The 11,155-nt window shown below is 43.8% G+C and overlaps 1 protein-coding gene across 2 annotated transcripts; it reads right to left on the bottom strand.

Moving 5' to 3' along the window:
* Positions 1-6,678: 6,678 nt before the first annotated feature.
* Positions 6,679-10,907, bottom strand: LOC117816631 (NLR family CARD domain-containing protein 3-like). 2 transcript variants are annotated; one of them, XM_034688988.1, is made up of 6 exons: positions 10,667-10,907; positions 8,706-10,521; positions 8,397-8,570; positions 7,868-8,041; positions 7,310-7,483; positions 6,679-6,936 (listed from the first exon to the last, which is right to left on the bottom strand). In XM_034688988.1, exons 2-6 carry the CDS (start codon positions 10,319-10,321, stop codon positions 6,924-6,926), a joined length of 2,151 nt encoding a protein of 716 aa, XP_034544879.1. In that variant the 5' UTR covers positions 10,322-10,521; positions 10,667-10,907; the 3' UTR covers positions 6,679-6,923. The 2 variants fall into 2 exon arrangements, with proteins under 2 accessions (XP_034544879.1, XP_034544880.1); XM_034688989.1 differs by having other exon boundaries at positions 8,706-10,518.
* Positions 10,908-11,155: the final 248 nt, after the last annotated feature.

Raw genomic sequence — 11,155 nt, 5'->3', positions numbered from 1 at the left:
GCTGAACTTGGACGATCAGCTGAAGAAAACAGAAAAAGTCATGTGAAAGTGAAGTAAGTGAAATGTCTGCATCAAACAAAAAGCACTCATTTGTCTTGCCCAAATAAGTATTTGTGACACGATACATCTCTCCTGATTTTAGGTTCAGTTTCTAGGTTTAAAAAATACTATTTATGTGCTATAATATGTTTGACTCAATTACAAGACTTTAAATTCTCTTGTTCTTAATAAACACCATCAGTGTGGCTCTCCCCTCACCAGTGCGGTGATAAGGTCAGATCTCTGTCTCAGAGTGAGACACACTGTCAGCGTCTGCTCTGTTAGTGAGAGCTGGCACTTGTCCATCAGTGGTCTGGGGGGGACGGGAGAAACCGGGGATGTAATCGAGCTATCAGCATCACATACTGATTTACCCTCAGACTGAACAAGCCTCTATTGACACGATGAGCTGGCAGGATACCAAACATAAAACCTTCAGTGGAGCTGTGTGTCACAGATTCCCCTCCTGCCAACATGAATGCACATTTATTAGTTACACTTCCTATCATCTCTCTTCTGCTGCATGATTCAGGAGTTATTATTATTCTTCATCTGAATCTTGTTGCAGATTAGAGACAGACTCAGTATCCTTATAGAGCAGCTCCATCTAGTGTCATCTCTGTGCAGACACATGCAGAAGAAGAATAGTTAGACTGCTTTAAAAATCAATCTCCTTCATGCATTGATGACAGATGGATGAGAAAAATGCAGACAGATAGAGTAATTGTAATTAATTTCACCTTTTTTATTAATTATTTGGAAAGTAGGTGATGTGATGATTCCACTCAAACATGGAGGATAAATGTTTTCTATTTAAATTGTTCTAGTATATTCTCAGAGGGAAGCCTTTAGAGAGAATGTGAACATTAAAAGATTATTCTAACACTCAGTCACATCTTTTGATAAAGGACAAAAGGTTCAATTTTAATTTAAATACACTACAAGGTGTACATTTAGTTTTATTATACACTACCAGTCTAAAGTTTGGACACACCTTCTCATTCAATGGTTTTTATTTATCTTAATTATTTCCAACATTGTAGATTAACACTGAAGACATCAAAACTATGAAATAATCTGGTTTTACCATAATCTGGATTACAACAGTAGTCAAATAGGGCTATCCATTGTGTACTAACCCTACCTCTGAACAACACAACTGATGGTCTCAAACACATTAAGAAGGCAAGTCATTCTACAAATGAACTCTTGACAAGGCTCATGTTCATTAGAAACCATTCCAGGAGACCACTTCATGAAGCAGACTGAGAGAATACCAAGAGTGTGCAAAGCTGTCATGAAGGAAAAAGGGGGCTACTTTACAGAATCTAAAATATAAAACAGATTCTGCTTTGTTTAACACTTTTTGGTTCATTCAATAATTCCATATATGTTCTTTCATAGTGTTGATGTCTTCAGTATTAATCTACAGTGTTTACAATCATTACAATAAATACAAACCCTTGAATGAGAAGGTGTTTCCAAACTTTTTGACATGATCCTCATCATGGCAGCCCTCCCCTCTCCCTCTTTGTGTGTGTGTTTTGTCATTTCCCTGTCTGTTACTCCTTCTCCTATGTCTCTTCCCCTTGTTTGTTTCTTGTGGGTGAATGTGGGCGGGGTTTTCAATCAACAGGCAGCACCAGGTGAAGCCCATTCACTAATCAACCCTCTACTGTAAAGCCTCTGGATTTCCTCCTTCTCATCGCCAGATCGTACTTCAGTTTCAGTGAGATTGCTGTGCATGCTTCCTGCTCTCGTGTTGATTGCTTCCCTGTCTGCTGCTGAACCTGCCTGCCTTTGTCTGAGCTCCTGTTTCCCTCTGTGAGAGTACGCTGGAGAGAGGGACTGCTCCGCTCTTTACCCACGGCGCCATTACCACAGGGTGGACGTCACTCCTGCCATTGTCACGTGCCTGACTCCAAATAAAAGACTTGTATATTCACAATCGATCTTTGCCCGAGTTCTGATTTTGGGTCCAGTCCTGGTTACAATCCATAACAGGTAGTGTAGATTTAACAAACCATATCACAAGTAAAGAGCTTCAACCTTTGCTTAAAGTTGCAGAACTGGCTTTCCAAAATGACCTGCAAAGGAACTGAATTTAAAATGCTGTTTGTGTGCAAAGTTTTTCACAGTGCCAAAACAATTACTCAATCATACAACTCCCACGAAACACGATATAAGATAATTAATGGACTACATGTGACTCCTGAAAAAAGGAGTAAATATTGACCATAGACTGTAAATAAAAATGGACAGCGTTGCTCCGCCTCTTCCCGTTGTACAGTTCTGAAGCCAAAAAATCCCTCTCCTGGGCGCAGCCATTGTGCAGCCAGAGCCTGTGAAGCCTTTGTAACAAGCTCCGCCCTACAGCGTAACGTCACAAGATGCTGTGTGCCCTTTGAAATTTCGTTCTACGGCGGCTGTGAATCAAAGGAAACAGGAAGTAAAACCCTGTTTTTTAAACTCTAATAACTAACGAAAAAGAAACTTTTCAGAAAAAAGAGGCCTTGAACACAAAACACTCAGATACTAACTACATATCACCACAGCATACGGATGTGAGAAACATTCGTACGACGTGTATTTATTTTTTAAAGTTTAACTGCTCCCCCATTCAAATGAATGGGGGAGACAGATTTTTTTACCTATACTGCAGCCAGCCACCAGGGGGCAGTCACACTGCTGAAAGCTTCACCACCAGGGCCGTATCCGGCACGCTTGTGATTGACTCACTGCAACATGTCGCAAATGTCAAAAACAAGTAGGCACATAATTTCACTTAATGTGGTCGTGTCCACTGATATCATCATTCTGGTCTTCTGTCCAGACATGGATGGATCTGAAGTATTCTTGGTGTTAGCTCCTGCTCTGGTCAAAAGGCTGAATTGCTCAGTATCATGTCGTACGCTGCTCGCCTTTCAATCCTGCTAATAAAAGACAAAAAAGTTGTTCGTTCTCAAACAAAAATTATGGTTTAATGATTGACGTTAAAATAAAATACTATTCAACCTTTGTTAGACATTTATATTGTGATTTCAAACCTGTCTGCAGTTAGTATCTTGTCCACATGGGATGCATGTTAGCTCAGCAACTTTCTTAACCCTCCTGTTATGTTCGTTTTCTTAAGGCTGATTTATACTTCTGCGTTGAATCAACGGCGTACCCTACGCCGGGGGTCCGCGTAGCTCCCGTACCTACGCCGAGGCCTACGCACGTAGCTGACGTGCACCTCCTCCAAAATGTAACTCCCCGTAGAGCCGACACGGACCTCAAGCCCTGTGATTGGTCCGCTCGGCGTCTTTGGCTGTTTCCAAAACGGCCTGCAACATACTACTTACTAATGTAGTAGGCAGTAGGTATTGCCTACTACATACTGCGTTTGAATTTAGTATGTAGTATGACTGTTCTGTTTGATCTGTCATGCAGCATGCTGAGCCAGACTTCGCTGGATTTCCGGTTTCGGAAAGCGGAAGTAAACAACGGTGAAGCCGATAAATAAAAAGCTTATTTAGCATCCATTTATGATTTAAAAAGTTAGGAAGTGGTTTATATGTAATTTGATAACTTTCACAGCACCCAAAAACGGATTTCCTCCCGTCAAAAAATAAGGAAAAAGAAAAAGCAGAACGAGTGCTGTGCATTATGGGAAACAGTACGCGAGGTAGACTGGTCCGATGCATACTGAGATATTTTCCCGTGTCAGTAGACATCCGGGGAGTTTTGGCATACTGCAGATTTTGCTCTTGTTCACATACTACTTACTACATACTGAATTTTGGACATATCAGTACGTACTGCTAGTATAGTAGGCGATTTCGGAAACAGCCTTTGTCTTTCCCGCATTTACAACACTTCCGGGATCCCGGAAATCGGCCGCACATCGGCCGTGTATTTCATCTCCTCCTCTCTATTCTTCATGTAATCATGTCTGTATGATAAACAGCAACATGAATCAGCTGTAGATTAACATAACACACTCTGAATCTCTGTGGAAAAGTAAACAGAGATCGTAGCGGGACCTGAAGCAGGCGGCCGGCTATCAGAGAGACCGCACTGCCCTCTAGTGTTTCGGCGGTGAATTGCTGCGCGACACGGACACACTGACGCATAAGTATGTGGTGCTCATGTCCGCGTCAGCCCCTGCTGCGTAGGGGAGACGCAGAGGTATAAATCAGCCTTTAGGGACAACAATAGTGTTCCCGGGTCAACTTGATCAATCCCGGGCATAATTAATTACCCAAAAATGTCAGAACCCAAAAAATCCCAATAAACATTTTTTAATCTCATTATTAACTCCATTAGTAACCATTTAAATCATATCTAGTGCAATGGTGTTCTTTAATCCTCACAGATCATGGTTCAAAGAGGAGATATCACTCGTTTTCATGAAAATTCATTTTTTATTTACCTTCACTTTTTTAAAGTACATTGGAAAGACCTAAATATAAATACTGTAGTTTTACATGACATACATTTTTGTTTATTTAATTTTACATTTTGTTTTTTTTGAAAGTAATGTTGATACATTTACACCAGAATTTTAAAATGGATCAATTTGACCCGCAAATCATCCTGAGACTCGGCACGGAGGCAAAGCCATCAACTGCTGATATTTGGGTCCATTTTTCAAAGTCATTTAGGTCATTTTAAGAAACTAACATCTGTGTAGGTGTACACTCTCTTTGCAAAAACATCTTCAGCTTCAGTTTGCCGTCAGAAAGCTCATTTGTTGTTGTACTGTTCTCTGATGCTACACACACTGATCAGCCATTTGTGTCTGCAAGATTTGAACAAGACTACAGTTCAAGTAAATTAGACAATAAGTGATTTCAACGGGGACGATGACACAAGAGGACGCCTTTAAGAACCGAAGTTTACATCAGAAGAACGAGACTCAGCGGACTGACGGAGAGAGGAGAAACTTCTGTGCAAACAAGGGAGCAAATATATCTCAAGTTACCTGGTGATGCAGATGTGTACACTGTGAGAACATGAACCCACCGAGCTCCTTCTGTCAGGACTGGGACTTTATAATAACAGTATTTTAGGAGGATACCAGCAGCTGCAGTCTTCATCACTCACCATCCAGAGTCCCCTACCTCACTGAACGCAGCTCTTTTAGTGGCTTTCATCGATTTTCAGAAGTTAAACTAGAAAATACAGATTAGATTGAAGATTGCTAAGATTAGAAAATACTGATAATTATAATTTCAAAGTAGTTTAACACTCCTAACTGACTTTCCCTCGGTGTAATCTGTAATAATAGCTCTGTCAATCTCTTTAAATCACAAAAGGCTTCTGACCCTGAATCATGAAAGAGTCTGAACCCTTCACTGCCACATCTCCCCCAGAGGCCTCCTGATCTCTCTGCACATTGTCCATCAAACATCAACGTTATCAATGATTGAGTGAGCAATATGCAGATGTGTTAGTGACAGCATCCCATCTGCAGCTCCCGCTCACATCATCATTGGTATTTATTGTGCTCATTTAGCACTCCTGCTTCAAGGCATGTTTGCAGCATTTACACTCCCTGGCTCCTCCGCCCCCCCCCCCTGTTCTGCCCCAGGCTGCTGGAGGAGAAACATCTGGATCTCTGAGAGCGCCGAGGATACAAGAAAGGTCGACAACAGACATTGAAACACACCAGCAGAGGTTTCTATGTTTGCATGAGCGGGGCCGATTGAAGCAGCCTGGTCGGACCACATTACCATTCAGCACAGCCTCAATATGAGTTTAAACATCTGCTGCTGTAACTCAGATTCTTCGGTCGGCTTCAGTCTGTTTTATTTTCCCTTTAATGAATAAAAATAATATTTATGAGTGATTGAGAGTATGCCTTACATTTTTATATAACCCTATCATTGTCGGCTCACAGTGTTGGATCTACAGAGTCGTATATATTATAGATAAACTGAGTGAAATGTGTATTTGAACCTCTTCTTGTCTTTGAAGTGGTAGAACATGTTTCTCATCAAAGCATACTGTGAGGAACCTCTTGTTCAATTTTCACTGTTGTTAGTACTCTCCAGTGTGTGTGTGTGTGTGTGTGTGTGTGTGTGTGTGTGTGTGTGTGTGTGTGTGTGTGTGTGTGTGTGCGTGTGTGTGTGTGTGCCTCACAGGAGAAAACAGAGGCGGCTCCTTCAGCGTCCCTCCTCTCAGAGACTCCCCCTCTCTTATATTTACATGCTACTGTACCTCTCTCTCTCTCTTATATTTACATGCTACTGTACCTCTCTCTCTCTCTCTCTCTCTCTCTCTCTCTCTCTCTCTCTCTCTCTCTCTCTCTCTCTCTCTCTCTCTCTCTCTCTCCCTCTCTCTCGGCTATGGTTCAGTCCCCACATGAAAATTAAAAGCACTCCCTCAATCAGCTCTCTTTTCTTTTATTCTTTTCCCTCCTTCTTCCCTCCTTCCTTGCCGCACGCACGGACACATATATGCACACACACACACACACACACACACACACACACACACACACTGGAGAGTACTGACAACAGTGAAAATTGAACAAGCACCTAAAGCACAATGAGAAAATAAATAAAAAATCAAGTTAAATTTAAAACTGTAATTAAACTTTGATTAAAGATGGAAAAATAAATCTACCAGCCATTTTAAAAATCTTTACTTTATTGAGCACATCTTTAAAAACACATGTCTTAGCTGTGTGCCAAATCCAAGGGCGGAGCCAGACTTTTTGGGGACTGGGGTGACCAAACTGGGACAAACAGAGGAAGCTTACCCGCGAAACTAAGAGGGTTATCTCCACCCATTAAAATGTACTTTCACTTATAATGTTTAAGATCCTGCTGCTTCATCCTCTCTGGATCACCAGGACACGACCGATCCTCTCTGCACAAACATTGCTATGACCGAGATCACAAACGCCATCTAATGCGAGAAGAGAACAGAAATCATCAGCTTATTAAAAACAGACATGACTCTGTAGTGGAAGTCACTGCATTAAAAACAGACATGACTCTGTAGTGGAAGTCACTGCATTAAAAACAGACATGACTCTGTAGTGGAAGTTACTGCCCCCCCCCCCCCCCCCCCCCCCCCCCCCCCCAGCCCTGACCCTGACAGTAAGGAGGGGTCAGTGTCTCAGAAGGACTGTTCCTCACTTCAAATGTTTGTGATTGTAAACAAACAAAATTAGGTTTCTTCTACAGAAAACCAAGATGTTAAAAATACGTTCATGATCTTATATGTAGAGGGTTAAGTTTAAAAAACAATAATACAAATACAAAACTGAGATACTGACCTGAGAGTCTTCAGATTGCAGTTTGAACTCTCCTTAAGATCGGACAGAAGTTTTACATCTGAATCCTGCAGGTTGTTGTGCCTCAGGTCCAGCTCTCTCAGATGGGAGGGGTTGGACTTCAGAGCTGAGGCCAGAGAAGCACAGCTGATCTTTGACAGACAGCAGAGCCACAACCTGAAAACAGAATACATTAAGTAAGTTAAGTAACAATAAACAGTATGGGTCCCTTTTCCCACTGTTCATTATTTTGGGGTATTGAACAATCACCTGATTTGTCTGTTTAAAGTAACGAGAGGCTCGTGAACTGCTTTTGATTATAACAGCAGATTCTTGTGTAGTGTAGAGGGGCCTTGTCTTACAATCTAATCTCACCTATATCTGTTTCCTGTCTACCGTGTGCTGCACATTTCAACTCACTAGCCAGACCATCAGACCATGTACACTAAAGTAAGGGGGCGTTGGGGTTCGGAGCAGAGCTGTAGCTAACACTAGCTGGTTTCATAGTGCTCAGCTCATTTTTAGGTTGGGGTTTCTTTAAAAGAAAGAGGGTGTTCTAACCACAGAGTCTCCAGTCTGCAGTTTGGACTCTCCAGGAAACCACACAGCTGCAGCACTCCTGAATCCTGCAGGATGTTCTCATTCAGCCACAGCTCTCTCAGATGGGAGGGGTTGGACTTCAGAGCAGAGGCCAGAGAAGCAAAGCTGATCTCTGTCAAACCGCAGCTCCTCAATCTGATTGTGGAACAAATGTAGCACAGAATAAAGAGAACATGCTGCTAAAAGACAAAACATCTGTATAAACAGCAAGCGTGCTGAAATTACACAAACGATGCACATCTAAGAACACACAAAACCGGAAAACACAAGCGGCAAATCCAGACCACTCAGAGGAGGTTCTCCCGGCCTGTAGGGGGCGCTAGGCGAGAATTTTGCAGACAAAAAAAACAGACAATTGACAAAAAAAAAAGAAATTTCTTCAGAAATAAAGACACACACTTATTAGAGATACACATGTTGGAATAATTTAAAAATGCAGTTTTCACAAAATGTGTTATTTACACGTGTAAGCTACAGTCATTGATCTGACCTCAGAGTCTCCAGTCTGCAGTTTGGACTCTTCAGTCCAGCAGACAGAATCTTCACTCCTGAGTCCTGCAGCTTATTGAAGCTCAGGTTCAGCTCTCTTAGGTGGGAGGGGTTGGACTTCAGAGCTGAGGCCACAACTCTGAAATGAGTCTCTGAGAGTCCACAGCCACCAAGACTGTTTGGACACATAAATCAAAATATCAGATTCAAAGATCACACATGACTGTTAAAGATCTTCATTTTATCTTTATGATAACAATCAATCTCCCACATCATGTCGATTTACAAAGCTCATCAAATCTGCACTTACCTCGCCCTCCTGCAGTTTCTCACAGCTGGAATCAGTCTCTTTCGTCCCTGCCCTGATGTGTTGTACTTCATCAGGTTCAACTCATCCAGAACCCTCTCTGACATCTGCAGCATGTTGGCCAGAGCAGAGCACTGGATCTCAGAGAGTTTCTCTGATCTGTTCCCTGACTTCAGGAACTCTTGGATCTCCTGATGGACTGAGAGGTCGTTCATCTCCGTCAGACAGTGGAAGATGTTGATGCTTCTGTCAGGAGAGGTTCTGGTTTGGTTCTCCTTCAGGTTTTCAATGATCCTTTCGATCATCTCTGGACTGTTATCTATCTGACCCAGAAGACCTCCTAAGAGTCTCCGGTTGGACTCCAGAGAGAGTCCATGAAGGAAGCGGACAAACAGGTCCAGGTGACCGTTTTTACTTCTCAGGGATTTCAGCATCACTGTATGTAGGAGGTCATCCACGGTCAAATCTACATGGTTTGCCCCCATAAAATCCACCAGTACCTTTGTGATCCTGTCTTGTTCCTTCAGTGCTGCTGTGTTCCTGGTTGTGAAACAGTGGATCATGTAGACTGCAGCTAGAAACTCCTGAACGCTCAGATGAACAAAGCAGTAGACTGTTTTCTGGAAGATCACATACTCTCTTTTGAAGATCTCTGTACAAAGTCCTGAGTGCACCGAGGCCTCTGTGACATCCAGACCACAGCGCTCCAGGTCTTCTTGGTAGAACATGATGTTTCCTTCCTCCAGATGTTCAAACGCCAGCCTGCCCAGCTTCAGGAGAACTTCCCCGTCAGCCTCCATCAGCTCCTGAGGACTCGTCTCATGACCCTCAGCGTACTTCTTCCTCTTCCTCTTGGTCTGGACTAGCAGGAAGTGTGAGTACATGTCAGTCAGGGTCTTGGGCAGCTCTCCTCTCTGCTCTGTGCTCATCATGTGCTCCAGAACTGTAGCAGTGATCCAGCAGAAGACCGGGATCTGACACATGATGTGGAGGCTCCTGGAGGTCTTGATGTATGAGGTGAGTCTGCTGGACAGATCTTCATCCCTGAACCTCCTCCTGAAGTACTCCTCCTTCTGGGCGTCAGTGAAGCCTCGGACTTCTGTGACCCTGTCAACGCGTGAAGGAGGGATCTGATTGGCTGCTGCTGGTCGAGAAGTGATCCAGACCAGAGCTGAGGGGAGCAGATTCCCCTGGATGAGGTTTGTTAACAGCAGGTCTACAGACGACTCCTGTGTGACGTCAGACACAACCTGAGTGTTGTTGAAATCCAGAGACAGTCTGCTTTCGTCCAGGCCGTCAAAGATGAACACCAGTTTACAGACAGCCAGCGTCTCTGCTGGGACCTTCTGTAAATTTGGATGGAAATCATGGAGAAGTTGGAGGAGACTGTACCTCTCATCTCTGATCAGGTTCAGCTCCCTGAATGAGAGCAGAACCAGCAGACTGAGGTCTTGGTTCTCCAAGCCCTCTGCCCAGTCCAAAGTGAACTTCTGCACTGAGAAGGTTTTTCCAACACCAGCGATGCCGACTGTCAGAACCACTCTGATGGGTTCCTGTTGACCGGGTAAGGCTCTGAAGATGTCCTGGCATTTGATGGGAGTGTCCTGGAGGGTCTCCATCTTGGAGGCGGTCTCCAGCTGGCTCACCTCATGTTCTGTGTTCACCTCTTCACTCTGTCCCTCTGTGATGTAGAGCTCAGTGTAGATCCTGTTGAGGAGGGTTCTACTTCCTGTTTCCTCACTTCCTTCACTCACATGCTCACATCTCTTCCTCAGACTGATCTTATGTTCCTCTAAAACCCTCTGCAGACCACGATCTGCTGAAAGACAGGATTTGAGATTCTGCTTTCACGTTCAAACCTTCTCTTCAAACACGTTCAGGTAGATTTAATTCTCATGCTGAACAACAAAACACACACAGACGAAACAGAAGGAGAGTCAAGATTTGTGTTTCAGCAGTCTTACTTTGTTCAGTCCTGGTCTGAGCCGCTGTCTGTGGTCCAGGTCCTGTTCTGGATCTTTTTCCACACTGTGGACAGGGTTGGCCCTCTGATGGACCAGACTGGTCCCTGTATGAGGTGAGGCACTGTCTGCAGAACCTGTGTCCACAGCTGGCAGAGACTGGATCCTTCAGGACGTCATGACACACAGCACAGCAGGACAGCTGCCCCTCCTCAGAACCAGGACTCCTCCTCCTCTTCTCTCTGTTGAGATGAAAACATGTCTGTTACATGTAGAGGGTTTGTGGCACGATCAGCTCTCTCACTACTGGGAGAACTGGGAGTGCGTGGACAGAGTCTGAGAAAGACGGTAAAGGAAATGTCAGACGAAGCGAGCGAGTCAGTGGATCTGGATGGGGGGAGGTAGAGCACACAGCCTGGACCCCCCGGGAAGAGTCTGCCCCCCTGTCTGCTCATCTCTTGTTACAGAATCTTCTTGTTGGGGGTTTGGTGG

The sequence above is a fragment of the Notolabrus celidotus genome, chromosome 7, assembly GCF_009762535.1.
Source record: "Notolabrus celidotus isolate fNotCel1 chromosome 7, fNotCel1.pri, whole genome shotgun sequence".
Classification (NCBI taxonomy): domain Eukaryota; kingdom Metazoa; phylum Chordata; class Actinopteri; order Labriformes; family Labridae; genus Notolabrus; species Notolabrus celidotus.
The sequence above is the reverse complement of the archived record's forward strand: the minus strand, read 5'-3'. Positions and strand labels throughout refer to the sequence as shown.